This window comes from Dipteris shenzhenensis, chromosome 29, assembly GCF_047967505.1.
Source record: "Dipteris shenzhenensis isolate YYH24624 ecotype China chromosome 29, Dip_SZ_1.0, whole genome shotgun sequence".
In the NCBI taxonomy this organism is placed as follows: Eukaryota; Viridiplantae; Streptophyta; class Polypodiopsida; order Gleicheniales; family Dipteridaceae; genus Dipteris; species Dipteris shenzhenensis.
This window is the reverse complement of record NC_141624.1, coordinates 40,129,633-40,144,811: the sequence shown is the minus strand read 5'-3', so window position 1 is coordinate 40,144,811 and position 15,179 is coordinate 40,129,633. Positions and strand designations below refer to the sequence as shown.

At 47.3% G+C, this 15,179-nt stretch overlaps 1 protein-coding gene across 3 annotated transcripts in view; it reads right to left on the bottom strand.

Moving 5' to 3' along the window:
* Nucleotides 1–15,179, bottom strand: part of LOC147882831 (Galactose oxidase/kelch repeat superfamily protein) — a 130,720-nt gene that overhangs the window by 20,857 nt on the left and 94,684 nt on the right. For all 3 annotated transcript variants that reach the window (XM_087400894.1, XM_087400893.1, XM_087400895.1), the window contains exons 8-9: nt 9,954–10,010; nt 9,719–9,813 (exon numbers count right to left, since the gene is read on the bottom strand). In XM_087400894.1, the coding sequence (XP_087257020.1) occupies nt 9,719–9,813; nt 9,954–10,010 (152 nt within the window). The remainder of the gene's footprint in view (nt 1–9,718; nt 9,814–9,953; nt 10,011–15,179) is intronic.

Below are 15,179 nucleotides of genomic sequence, written 5' to 3'. Positions count from 1 at the left end.
ACCCACCCACCACCCCCTGGAACCGTACCCTGTAATAGTTGGTACGATGATGAGTGTAAGGCCTTACGCGGTCAACTCAGATTCGAAACCAAAAACAGTCTTCCGAGCGCACCAGATACGCTACGTGAATACCGTAGACTGGTACGGAGGAAGAAACTAGACTTCGTTCGTCGAAACGAGGAGGAGCTACTGAACATTTTGTTTAGAACAACTCTAAGGACTTCTGGCGGAGATCTCTAGAAGGACGGTCCCCTCCGCCACTCACTGACACCCAGATCTGGTTTGATTATGCACGCACACTTTATGACATCCCAAATCAGCCAGTCCCTAGCCTCTCACACATGCCTCGTCCCACATCCTGCACCCTCTTCACTAGAGGAGGGGTAAAGGATGCTGTAATGAAACTTCATAATGGCCGAGCGAAGGATCATGAGGGACTATGCACTGAATTCATTGCATATGGGATTAACCTCCTACCCCGATCTTAGCAAAGCTTTTTAATGAAGCGGTTTGTTTGGGATTTCCACACACTTGGACCATTAACACTATCTCACCCATCCACAAGGCAGGGGATCCCATGAGCCCGGAGAACTACAGGACCATTATGATTGGACATGTCATGTCCAAGATTTATGCATCAGTACTTGACTCCGAGGTTAGCAGACTTGCAGAGTGTCGAGGACTCAGAGCAGCAGGACAGCGGCGTGATCATGGAACCATGGACCACATTCTGACGCTCATATGTATCATCGAGGAGGCAAGGTCACGGAAGCAGAGGGTTTATTGTTGCTTTGTGGATTTTCGCAAGGCATTTGACACAGTCCCGAGAGCCCGCCTCATACGACGCCTACAGGACTTGGGTTATGACCAGGAGATCATTCGGGCTGTCATGGCACTTTACGAGAGAGTTTCTGGCAGAGTTCGGGTAGGATTCGGGTGGACAGACGAGATCATGAGTACCATCGGGGTCAAACAAGGGTGTCCTTTGTCGCCTACCTTGTTTGGCCTCTACATTGACGAGCTTGAGACAGTGATGCAGACACAGGGGGTGTAGGTTGCTCTCTTGCGGGTACGCTGATCCAGAGTTTGCTCTATGCACATGACGTGGCTCTCTTGTCTTCCTCAATAGAGGGGCTTCAGAGACACCTAGACGCACTACAGTCCTTTTGTGAGTCTCATGATTTGAAGGTCAACCTAGGTAAAACCAAGGTCATAATCTTCAATACATCTCGAGCCATCATGCATCAGGAGCAGTTCACATTTGCGGGGTCATGTGTTGAGATAGTTTCATCATACACTTATCTTGGGGTTATCTTCTCCGGACCGAGCTTCACTATGAGGCCCGCCATGCAGGCACGCTTGAGTAGAGGGTATGCCTCATTGGCCAAGCTAGAGAGGCAGTGCTTCCGCTCACACTTTCAGGATCCACGTACCAAGGGGTTGCTTTTTGACTCCTTGGCTCGCCCAACGGGGATGTACGGCAGCCCTTGTTGGGAGCCAAACTTGTCGGATACAGAGTGGGCCCATGTGGAGCGGCTACAGGTTCTCATGCTATCACGGATGATTCGTGGTAAGTCATCCGTTCCTCACCAGATCATTCAGACTAAGTTTGGATCACCCCCTTTACAGCTAGATGCTGCATTTCAGGTCATCACATATCTGTTTCGAGTTAGGGAATATGGGGATTATACCTCGGGGCGTAGCAGGCTACCATGGATAGCTCTATCCTCTTCTATGGCACTTGCAGCAGGAGGAGATCAGAGGTGTTGGTATGCACGTACAGAGAGATGGTTAGACTACCTCCCTTCCAGTATAGCATGGATGCTCCGTTCTCTCCCCTCTTATCACACGAGGTCAACCAGGTTATCCGTGAGGATCTACTACAGCTACACACTTTTCCGACCTGGTTGGAACCGAGTGAACTCCCAGTGAAGCTTAGCTTCTACAGAGATCACTTCTTACATATCACACCGGAGGGTTTCATTGACCCACCAGGATACACACAGATTCACCTACCCCACTCGATGAGGATCTCTCTTGGGCAGTTCCGGGTCTCTTCACACAGACTTCACATCGAGAACGACAGAGCAGAGCAACTACCCAGGGAGCGGCGCATATGCACACTATGTGACATACACGAGATTGAGACAGAGGAGCATTTCATCTTCAGGTGTCCTATGTACTATGAGATCCGAGGACGTTTCCACTGTCTCTTCAGAGATAGTTATGGGATTTTAGCCCATTTCCTCTCCTACCCAGACCAGCAGTGTTTGGCAGGTTTCATTCATGAGGCACTTAGACACCGCGAGAGGATACTCCGAGCACGGAGACAGGAGCAGACTTCTTCCTCGGTTGATCCCTCTCAGAGCTCTATCACGGAGTTCTTTCAGCTAGATCACATGGACCCCAACGAGACAAGGCCTCGACATGACCGTGACCCGGAGCCCGTGACCCGACAGCTTAGACAGAGGGTCGACACACAGATCACACTTGGAGACATCCCCTCCTTGTTTAGAGTCGGAGCCCGACCGACGGGGGTCACAGTAGCCCTGGTTAGACGCAGAGTTACGATCAAGAGACGTGCCAGGACCGCACCTCTGAGTGGCCGACAGCACTCTATTGCCGACTTCATGCCTCCAATGCCTCATCCATCCTGATATCTTGCTGTTGCTGGGGATGATGATGATATTCATAATGATGCTGAGATTGATATATATAGTCGACCATCGACATGACTATGTTGTACTTAGGACTTAGTACTGCCATTCTGCATTTTTGCATTTTTTGCATTTTGCATTTTGCATTGGTATGGATGCTCGTTTAGTAGCTCCACTACCACAGCTCGTTGTATCAGGATTTTCACAGTCTCATAGACCCATCGGTCTTCCGAAGACTTTAATAAACTTTCTTTCTTTCTTTCTTTCCTTTTCATAAGAGCTCTGTCTCCCTCTCTCTCTCTCTCTCTCTCTCTCTCTCTCTCTCTCTCTCTCTCTACACACACAGCTAGGGCCTAGGACAACATGTCGGGCTGGACCCCCCCGAAGGTATTTTATTTCTTGAAGAGAGAATCTGTTACAAAGTGTTTAGCGTGGAGCTGTCCGATACAAAATCCAACATGAATCAATATTACAAGAGCTTCAAGCTCATTTCAAATTGGCAACATGCCACTTGTCTAAAATCTAGACTAAGTCCTATTACATGCCACTAAGGGCAACTCTAGAGTCTTCGAAGCACTTGGTCACGCAAACCGCCTCGTAGATGCTTGTTAGGCTCCGTAGCGCTTAGGAAAATAACCCTTCCTCGTACCTGCAACAATTAATTAAAGTGCACCATCATGGCACCCATTAATTGTTAGCGCTTTGCATGCAAATAACACACTGTGGACTAATTCTAGTTACGATGGGCGTCCCCACTAAACACATGTACACATTTAACAAATATATATAAATATATTTATTCTCTAGTTGTAACACTCTTGATTATAATTAAAAGGCTTTGACCAAGGGTTGAGGCGCCTTAATTGTAATCAAGTCTCTCTAACCGAAGTTGGCACATCTTGGTTAACCATAGTTAATCCTCTTGGCGCATGCCAAGTCTCGTTGACCGAAGTCAACACTCTCTGACCGTAGTCAGCTCTGTGGTTCTCTGGTTAACCGCAATTAACCCTCTTGGTAATAAACCAAGTCTCCCCGACCAAAGTCAAGCTTACTTGACCAGAGTCAAGTATCTTTGACCGCAGTCAATTCTTTGACCATTAAAAGAACTCTTTGACCATAATTAACACATATGAAAACTTTTTAATTATGATCAGATAAATAGTCAACTGTACTTTGACTTAGGATATTTGCATTGTGGTGACAAGAAGAATCTATATTCAAACGTGGTTAAGGACCATATCCGGTATCAAGCATAATGAGCTTGGATAAAAGTCTAGTGACCAAGTGTACAAAGAGTGCGTTGCATCGCTAATGCGGATAGTCAATAACTACCTAATGTCCAAGTATGCCTAAGGAGCAAACACACAATGGTATCGTCCTCAAATCCCATAAACAAGGCTCCATACTGTCTTTCTTGAAATGGGAGGAAGTGGTAGGATAGGTGCGGGAGTTTCTTGACAAGAATTTCTTAGTACCTAGGAAATCTCATTAATATGTGCACCTCTATCTCCACTTCGTCGCAAAGAGTGATCATATCTCTTTGGTGTTGTCTCACACCGTACCTTGATTTGGAACTTGTGATATAGCATCCAGAGATAATCCATGGCGCTCCGTAGTGTGTCGAAAAGATGGATTTGTAGGTATGTCGGTACCAAATGAAGTCATCCTAGCTCAAGTGAAGAAAATGCTGTTTGTAGAAATCCATTCCAATGGCATGCAACTGTGATAGGGATACTCATGTTTATTGAATGCATTCTCGTCATAGATCATCTCTAATGACCTTATGGACCTCTTGCTATGCTATGCACAAGAAAGGCACATCTAGGAAGCACCAAAAGTGGTTGCATGGTTTTTGTAGCATGTCCAGTTGTATCTTCCAGAATCAGCATTTGGGCACAGAAGCACCAAAGGGGAATATGATCAATACATGTCATGCAAGTGTAAATACTTGGTCGCATGCTTTTTGTAGCATGTCCAATTGTTTCTTCCACAATCGGCATTCAATGTTGCGGTCGCCTTCCTTGCCACAGAAGCGGCATGCAGTATTGGTACACTCCGTCTTTCTCCTTGGTAGGGCCTTCCTCTATGGTCCTCTTGCGCTTGTTGAACCAACACTCGTTGGTCGTGTGGCTTGAGCGATTGCAAATCTTGCAACACTTACCCTACCGACACTCATTCGCCCTATGGCGGTCCACCTTGCACTTGCACCATACTTCACCTTTCTGTGGGGCACCTCTAATCCCCATTCTTTAGAAGCTTTTTCGGCCATACCAACACTAGTCATCTCACTCGACTGATAAATGGCAATGAGAAGCGGCAAGCCCTCAATAGTAACCTCGATTTGCCCTCATCTATCTAGCTATATTATCCATTTGAGTTTTTTTTTTTTTGTCAAAGAAAGGAACCTTCTATTAATGCTTGAAAGATTTCATACAAGACAGCAGCCCCAAAGGTGCTGAGTATGGGAAAAACCGGAAAAGGCTGAAAGAAAGAAACCGGCCTATTCTAGAGAAACCCAGCTCACTGCCTAGGGGATCTCTGGAACTGGGGCTAACAACCAAGTGGGGAGACTATACAGCCAGCGAATCCCTCGCAGAGTGAAGATGTAGAAAACACCTGCAGGCCAAGCCTTGCAGAAACGAGCACGCCTCTCGATAGTCGCCCTGGAGCCTGGACTCCTGCGCTCCAAGGTGGACCATAGAGTGTAAATGATATCCTGCCATATGGCAACTAGGGTAGCCGCAGGTGGAACCGGGTGCTCACCTATCACAGGACTACAGCGAGCCACCCAAATGTTCCAAGCCATGATGCTGGCTACCACCTCCCAAACACTGTCCTCCTTAGGAGGAGGAGGAGCTAGACTGTCAGGGGGGACTGCCTCATGGAGTGCAATCCTTTGGATGCTCTAACCCTGTACCAGGTAGGCTAGGGAGATCTCATCAATCTAAAACGTGTGTCCTCCCTCTGTCAACCAAGCCACCATCCCCTAGGTGTAGTCTCTATGAAGACTCTGCATACGTGTCATGATCCTAAGGGATCCCATCCAGATCCTCGCTATGCTACGACAGCACCACACGCAATGCGGGATAGTCTCCAGGACACCATCGGAGCAACAATGGCACTGTCCCTCCACTCACATCTGCTCCAACCACGGTCCGATGGACAAGCCTCCGTGAGCGGCTAGCCAGAAGAAGTAATAGATCTTCCTCAGCCGCAAGCTGGACCACAACCGTGTCCAAAACCTGGAGCGCACATCCCGAGGCACTCTCTAGGTCCACTAATGTCTATCCCTCGAAGGGGTCCACCTCGACGAGTCCATCCGAAGCCTCCTGCCAATCCGTGTGGTGTAGGAAAAGAAGGGCACCTGCAGGAGGTCCTCTGGAATGCGAACCCCTTTTGGGGGGAGACCTCGGCGGGGCTGATCCAAGTGAAGTACCACTGGAGAGTGGTCTGACATCATGGTACCTGCCATAATCCCAGTAGATCCGCATGTGTGTAGTACCCAATCCCCAACATAGAAACGGTCTAATCTCTCTAGCAATCCATCATGTCTCCTCTATCCAAAGGAGAAGAGAAGGCTGCCAGGTGTCCTACTGAAATCTGGCTCTCTCCATGGGTCTCTGCCACTAATCATGAAGATGAACTGCTCCCAAGTGCTACGCTCTGCTGCTGGCATCTCAGAGAAAAAGGCGCCGCCCTGCTTGTCTTCCCTAGACTCTGACCCATCCACTCGTCCATCATGAGAGTAATCTGATTTCCCAAAATAGCATCAAACACCTCTGGGGACCACTTCTCCAACCCTGTGGACGCAAACGGAAATCTCCAAATGGGGTGTGTCTGAGTTCCCATTGCACTGATCAAGCCCCCCTTCCGAGGCTGAAGGACCATGAGCGTTACCTCCAATGGTAGAGGATAAGCCTCCGGAATCTCCAAATAGTTCCAGGGTCCTAACCTCCAGAAGTTCCACTATAAGGAACACCCAGGCTGGAGGTTGGGAGCTGTTGGCCGGGAGGACGAGTCTCGTCCCTCAGGATCCCTCCTTGGACGGACCTGCTACTGCGATGAGGAAGCAGAAGGGGGCGTCAACGTTCCCTTGCCTGCTGGCAGAGGTGTTGAAGCAGAAGAACCTGCTACTGAAGTGGAGGGGGGGGTGGCGGTAGAGGGAGGGGTAGGGGCACAGGGGACATGGGAAGGGGGGTGGGTGGTGAGAGTGACCATAGAAGGGAGAGCTGAGGGGGGGGGAGGGGACGAGGGGAACCCTGGAGGAAGAGAGGGACGTGAAGATGAGGAGGGGGAGGGGGAGGGGAAGGGGGGGGGGAGGGGGAGGAGGAGGAGGGATGAGGACGACATCAGGCCCCCCTACTGATCAGGCTCGCCAAGACTCTGGATCGGCTCCTCCGCGGTCCTCATCAAACTAGCGATTACGGCTTCCACCATCACTGCATCTGGAGCTCCTTGGACTCCCTGCTGCTGCAAGGGTGTGTGCGGAGGCTGAACCTTCAGCTAGAGGATTAGCAGAGTGGGCGGTGACCCCTACCGCCGGAGGAGGTGGCTCCTGCTGTTCCTCCTTCGAGGCCTCTCGGTCAACCCTGTCCCTCTCTCTGTGATTGGTCCTCTGCCTGCAGCATTTGCGGGCCTGCTTGCTTGGTTTCTTTTTCTTTTTAACCTGTGTCCAGTCCCTGCTGAGGGGGTAACCCATGGGGTCTAAGACTCCTACTGCTCTTGCCTGAGAGGGTGCTGAACTCAGGCCTGCTGACTCTACCTACTCTGCAGAGGAGGGGGAGGAGGCGCACGAGGAAGGCCACGGGGGCAATCTCTGGCGAGGTGACCCATTTGTCTGTACCGAAGACACTGGCCTGGTAACCCGGAGATCTCCACCCTCTGGCAAAGTGTGCCCCCTTCTAGGGTCTCGAGAAGGATCAACTCTGGGAGGGACTCCGGGACATTCTGTATGGATGAAAGGTGCCCTCAATTTGAGCAAGTTTTGGATGTAGTATGCAAATTGTCTAATCCTAGGGACTCCATCATCTGCTAGAACGAAGGCGGCCGTCTCTGGCGGGGACTCAAGCACTGTGCCAAATGCCTGACCAATGAAAGGGAGGATGGCTTGATACTCCTTGGGAAGCCTTGGGAAGCAGAGTGTAACTGGAAACTGTGGAACATGGTGTGTCGTATCCATGTCCTCCACTGTGAACCCTTGATACCAAGAAAAGAGGTAGACAAGGTGCGGGCCAAGGAGTATGGCACTCTACTCCACAAGTGTCGAGGCGGTGTCGGGGGAGCTCAACTGGATGAGGAAAACGCCTCGTCCATAGATGGTGACCTCCCTCTAATGCCAAGCTCACCTGGATCCACTCTCGCACCTGTCTCCGTGTAGGCGTGAGGTCCACAATTCTGCCCACAAGCGCCTTGTCCTGGAGGGACTGAACTACCTGTTGTACCTGTTGCTTGTCAGCTGGGAAAAGAAGAACCTTAACGGCTGTGGGATTCGAGGGTGCTGCCATAGAGCCCCTTTGGCCAAACCAAGGGTCACCACCAAGGTTTTTCTTTCGTCTTCACAAGCACAAGTGCTCCTGCTGCAGGGAAGGAGAAGAAAAAGGGGGGAAAAGCGTCAAAGGGGGAGGCGGAGACGAGGCGGGGCGAAGGAGGGGGCAAGGACAGAAGAGGAAGAAGGAAGGCAAGGAGGGCCGAATAGGAAGGAGGGCGAGAAGGCGAGGGGGGAGAGAAGGAGGGGAGGAGAGAAGAAGGCGAGCAGAGGCAAGAGGGAGCCGGCCGGGGAGAGGAGAAGGGTGTGGGAGGCAGAAGTGGTGGAGTTGGCAGGGGGCGAAGGTGGAGGAGATGGAGGCAAAGAAGGCAGAGGCGAAGGGAAACGGGGTGGCGGGAGGCACAGCGAGCGGAGGGGGGCGGAGCAAGCGTGTGGGGAGGCAACGGAGGCGGGAGAAGAAGGGGTGGGCGGGGGTGCAGCAGCGGGCGTAGGAGGGGCGACAGGAGCAGAAGGGGCGGCGGGGAGGGCAGGGGAGTGCAGAGGGGGCGGACAGGGCGGAGGCAGTAGGGCAGCCAGGGGCATCGTGGCGTCACATCCATCTGAGTTAAGACAAGTGATCATCTAAAATGACGACAAGCGTGTGCAAATGTCTCACTACGAACTCTGCAAGTATAATATCAATGGAGTGCCCTTGATCATGCAGACAAGCTTCATGATTTGTAACCTCTCAAAGCAGACCCACTCATCCTCTCTAATGTCTACGATCCAAAAGACTTATGTTGCTGGTCTAATTGGAGGATTGCAAAGAGGGACTTACTAACATGCTAGAAGTGGGCCTAGAAACAATTTCTCTCTAGCAAAGATGTCCTCGATCAAGCAAAGGAAGCGGTCCCTATACTCCATTTAAGTGGCATGTGGCTTTACACCTTCCACAGGTGGTCTCTAATGATTGGGTGGATCTCTTGCTACATCAGATGTAGAGAAAGTGCATCTAGGGAATATCGGTATGGAGAGAGAGAGAGATTCTATTATCTATGGAATCTGCTCACAAAAACAAAAGTATGAAAGGTACAATAAGTACAAAATAAAAGTGTACATGAGACCTTGACCAAAATTGTCTAGCATAAACTGGGGCTGAGAAGCTGGTCCCATGGGTCAGCAGTTGTGCCCGCCACGTTGACTGATCTTTTGTAAACTCAAGCAAGCACAGTCTCCACCGTTTTCTTCCTTGAGCTTTGATCAATGTTGCTAAGAGACTCTCCTACCAAAAGTAATCAGCAAATGACATAAAGGAATCATCTCTCATGGTTTTGCTTTACTCATCAAGAAGAATATCTACAGAGGAGAGAATAGAAGACTGTGGGCCCCCTCACCAAAGTTTACGGTGACCGCTTAATATTTTGAGGCATGGGCATGTCGGTTTAATTAGGATATTATGTAATTGCTAATGTACCGAATCAATGATATCCCATCAATAGGATGTAGCAGATGTCTTCTTAGAGAAAGTTCAAACATAGCACTTACCATCCAATACTCAAGACCTGACAACTTAAATCATTTAAACATAAACAATTACCTGATGACCTCCAGCAGTGACTGTATGGCCACAACGAGGGGCAGGAGCTTGACCAGGCAGCTTCAACTGAGTCCATGCCGGCAACAACTCCTTCTCTTCTTTCCACAAAAGCTTTCATTTGGCTTTCTCTCATTCGTATGCTTAGTGGAATGTGACAGCCGCTAAATTCTCATCATACAAATCACACAATTGCAACGCATTATAAATTCATAGGAGATAGGAAAGATGCATTTACCTTCATCAAATAGCCCTTTTAGAGCCCACAGGTCTCCCATGATTGGACCACCACCTCCTGAAATGTCCAATTGATTCCATAGTTGCCATGAGCATCTAGCCATCTTTGTAAAAAAATACATACAAAAACTGTTAAAACAGCATCACTCAATTCTCTCAACGATCTCATTTTGTCACACCCTGATTGATCCAACCTTCTCAATACAATATATCATAACTCATGTGTTATGATCTATCCGAGGTAATGCTATCCCGGCTAGAGCATAACAAGAGAAAATGCCCACCGATCTATCCGAGGTCATGCTATCCCGGCTAGAGCATAACATCATGAACATGGAAACAAAATATACAATCTATCCTTAAAGTGTTTAGAAATTCCTGACACCTTTCTCAGAAGGAGACAGGTAGCAACCTCAACAAATTCATTAAATGATTTGTGAGCTCAAAAAGTACTACTTCAGATTTGAAGCAATCCATCCAAACAAGACATGGTCCTCTCTGCAGTGCTATTCACTAGAGAAACCTAGACTCCAATTGAAACACAAGCTCTGAAGAAACTTGCGCTTACCTCACCTATCCTCTCCCAACAAACCAGGAGGTTCTTTTAAATGCTCTTGCTGTCTTGATTCTTCATTCATTTCAGTTATTTTAATTTAAACAACTAGCTATTGCATCTACAACTTCTTGCAAGATGAAAATTTTGTGAAATAAAAACGAAACTATATGGTTTCTGTTGTTCAATGTCTCTGATCAACATAAAATCTGAGGTGGAATTTAAAACCAAATTCATTGTATAGAAAACTTCCATGCAGATACACATGTTTCCTCTCAAAGAATCTCTCTCTTTGGATTAGAGACATGTTTCCTCTCAAATGCTCTATCTTAAAGAAACATGACTGGACACATCCATGGAGTCTTGGCTCATTGTCTTTATATTTTTATCTTTATAAATTTGTTGGACAGTGGTGTGCATTAGCTATGCTCTATGTACTTGGAGTTCAGAATCTGAAGAGTTTATTACTATGGTTCTAACTTGTGTCCTGATGATCTACGTCTCCAGATATATATTTAAAATTCATGTTATATATAAAATTCATGTTACAAAGTTCAATTCACATTATGTAACAACAGGCCTGCATTCTTGAACAAAATTATATCATAAATTACCTTGAACCTCCAGCATATAAGCCGGAGTCACTAAACAATGTCAATGCACGCATTATATGATCCTAAACTCAATAGCATGGTTTGCATTATCTCATGTATGTGTGTGTGTGCACGCGCGCACATGCACACAACATGTGCATGCGTGTGTACAGCCGGGTAGGTGGGTGGTAGATGATACATACTTATTTTTTGGGTAGTATTAGGTGCTTTTGTACATCCAGGTAGGTGGGTAGTAGATGATACATACTGTCACAGGGGCGTGAAATTCTAAGTACTTTAATGTACTACAAGACCGTGACAACTTTGGTTTTAAAAGTCCAAGCGTGGGCTTAATAATGTGTAATTAAACGCAGCATGGTGCCTAGCACATAAGCATAATTAATCTCTAGGCCCAAAGGCATTCCAAGGAATTAAAAGAGTGGTTGTTGGAAAATGATGACGTGGCATTTTTAATGGGCCCCCTAGAGGGCCATATACCTTCAGTGGCCCCCCTAGAGTTCCAGGTGGCTCTAATGCCTTCTACATGCTCCTTTGCCATTCCTGGACCTTCCTGGGCCTTCTAAACTTCACATGTGTAGTTTTCTCTCTCATCTTCTCCCTTTGTTGAGATTTTGGACTGGTTTTTCAAACTCCTTCAGCTGAATTCCGTTTTTCTTCATAACTCCTCACCCGTTTGGATTCCTCAACTTTCCGTTTGGCCCGATGGCTTCCCCTCTACCTCCCCTTCGTAGTGATATGCTTTTCCCTCCATGCGTTTGGTAGAACGGGCAGAGCTGAGCACTTCTTTTGCTGGTCGAATTTGCCAAAGTGGCTTTTTCTGGACCTTTTTGCTTCTACCCCCTCCTGGGCCTCTCCTCTTGCAAAGCTACAGCTTTCTGTTGAATTTCGAGTGGTCCCACGCGCTGGTTGACTGGTTTTTCTCAATTTTGTAGGACTTTCCCGCGATGAAACTTCTCCAAAACCTTCTCAATGCATTCCTCTCTGAAGCACGCTTCTTTTGAGCCCAAGAACTCCCACTTCTTCGTGACAAAAGTGCTTCTTTTCGCATTTTTCAGTGGAATTCTTGCTGGTCAGCTCTTATAAATGCTCTTTCTTCATGCTTTTGCACTCCTCTTTGGCTGAGAATGCAATTGGGCATTGGCTACTATGTAACTCTTGGCGATTGAGGACTTGGTTCGAGTTTTCAGGGCTTGGTGAGTTGTGATTTTGCTGCTGCAATTTCTTTTTGCCATAAGCTATTGGTTGGCCTCGTGTGCCGCCTCTTTCTTGGCTCACAGGTGCCCAGGCAGTGCTACATGAGTCATTCTTTGGTTGGGTACTTTGCTGATTTTATTTTGGAGCTTTGAAAAGCTTTGTGAATGCCATCTGGAAACCACTCAAAGAGAGTGCAGCTGGGGTGCAGTGATTGCATCTGGACAGCCAATGGAATTGCACTCGGAAAAGAGAATGCCTTTGGATTGAGCCTATGGGTTAAGTGCACTTATGTGATGGTGTTCTATGCTTGAAAGCCTTGCGAAGGCTTAGTGAATTGGGGCTACATGCTCATTTGCAAGGAAGGTCTCCCAGATGCAACTTGTAATCATTTCACTGTGAAATATAAAGAAATACCGAAAGGGGCGCCACCGTGTTTGGGGCCAATCGGGTGCACTTGTCTATGTTTGTTGAGCAGGGGCATTCTAGCCTCCATCCCTTTTTCAGTGGTTTTGTTTGTGAACAAATGGGTAAATGCCAAATGGTGATCATGCAATGGTTAATGGTTGTGATATATGCTTTGTGAGCTGTAAATAAGTGCTGAAGTGATTAAAGGTTTAGTTCCACTGCCCTTTGAGTGATTAGAGGCCGATTTCATTGGTTCCATTGCCGGGATACCCCACACACTTTCTCAAGAGGTGGGCCTCGGTAGTTTGGTGGAAGGATATCTTTGCTGCACTTTTTGACAGCTGAATATTACAACCATAAACATGGTGAGTAACCATGAGCAAGAGAGCTCCACAACTCCTCAAAGGAGAAGGCAGGAAAGCCTTAATGATCCAGCTAGTGTACCGCTGCAGGGAGCACAACAAATGCCTTTTGAGCAGGCCACACATGAAGCTACAACTGAGCTCAATGGTGATACTAGTTCTAGCAGTGAGTCAGATGATGCTACTATGTTGAATGCACAGCTTGCAAGTGCAGTGACTGCTTTGGCTCAGCTGGCTCAAAATTTGGCTCAGATTGTGCAAACAAATGCCAAGAAGAAGAAGAAATCAACAAAGCACAAGCACGGAAAGAGTGAGTACACACATGCATCAGCTTCTCATGGCGGACCGCACACTCATGCATCAGTTTCCCATGAGGGACAGCCATCAAAAATGACTCAGAAAGTGACTTCCAAGAGAGAGGGGTCACCCAAAAGAGCACTTGAGAAAGAGGTACAAAAAGTACAGCCAGTGCAACAGTATGAGCAGCCAGCACAAGGCCTTGGTTTGGGTACTTCTACTCCTCAAAATAATAATGTGCAGTCCATAAATGTGGCTCAACCACCTCAGCCATATTTGAGGCAGCAACCTGAATATTTTGGTACAGATTCTATCTTTGATGCTATGTTGATTTCACTGCCAATTGGGCATAGAAAGCAAGCCATGTATGACAATGTGGGAATGCAGCCAGGCATGCAAGCCACAGCATATGCTCCCATGCCTAATGTTCAGCCAAGCATGGCTCTCCCTAGTGAAGGGAATGCTGCAAATATACAGCCATCTTTGGGACAGCCAATATGAAATGTATATAAAGAATTTAAGGATGGTGGTTCTCATGTCAAGTTTGATACATATAATGGAGTACAAGACAAGTACAAAGCCCTCACATTCCTTCAACAGTTTGATGCTGCATTTCTTGGGGGTTTGTTTACAGAAGCATCCAAGATGAGGAAGGTTGCCACATTTTTGAAAGGCAATGCACTTAAGTGGTACACCAACCTTATGCTTCATGGAGATGCACCTGCTACTTGGTTGGAATTTAAGCAAGTGTTCTCTTCTACTTGGCTTACTCCGACTTTTGAAGTTGAAGTACTTTCACACTGGCATGACTTGTCATACAAACTTTGCAAGAATCTTCATGATTACACGTAGAGGTTTTGGGATGTTTTGCTGCCATTGAGCTCTTACAGGCATGTTTCTTTGAAAGAGCAAATAGAGAGGTACTGTTGTGGATCGCCTAGTGAGCTACGTGATTATTGCATCAAAACCAAGGTGGGTTCTATGACTCAATTAATTGAGAATGCAAGGACAGCATATGCATGGATGCACGAGAAGAATTTGGGCTTTATGGACAGCAAGAAAGAAGACAACAAACGGGCTGCCAAACACCAGGATAAGGACATCAAATCTGAAAATAAAAATTATGGCAAACGACCGTTTCAAAAGGGAGGAAAAGCCCAATTCAAATCTGGTCAAAGGCGTGGACAACCTAATAAACAGCCCCGTACCAAGTTATCTGATGAAGAGAAAAAGTCACTCATGGAACAAAACAAATGTTTTATATGCAAAGGAGAGGGACACCGCTCTTATGGTTGCCCATTCAAGAAAAGAGACAGGTCAGATGATGATAAGAATGGTGATAAACACGCTGATCGGAAGGGCAAAAGGCCTAAACCTTCCGCATGACTTCTTCTAGATGTGATTGGGAGTTTGCCACATACACATGATGAAGAGGAAACGAAAAAGACTGAGATGTGCAGAGCATGGGGAAAAATCAAAAATCAGAATTGTTTGTTTTTCTTTGATTCTGGGACAAAGGCGAATTTCATAACTCCTGATATGGCAGGAAGGCTTGGCATCAAGCCTGAGGAAATGGGGCCATCCGGCATGTGTGATATGGCCAACCCTGAACTCAACACACCTGTCACTCCTGTCATTGACAAGTTGAGGATGCATATCCAGGGATATCAAGATGCAGAGGACTTCTACATTATGCCTTTGCCAGAGTGTGATGCTTTGCTTGGGATGCCTTGGATGTACAGGGTGGGGGCTGATGTGCAGATGAGAAACAAGAAGATTTCTTTAACTCATAGAGGCAAAAA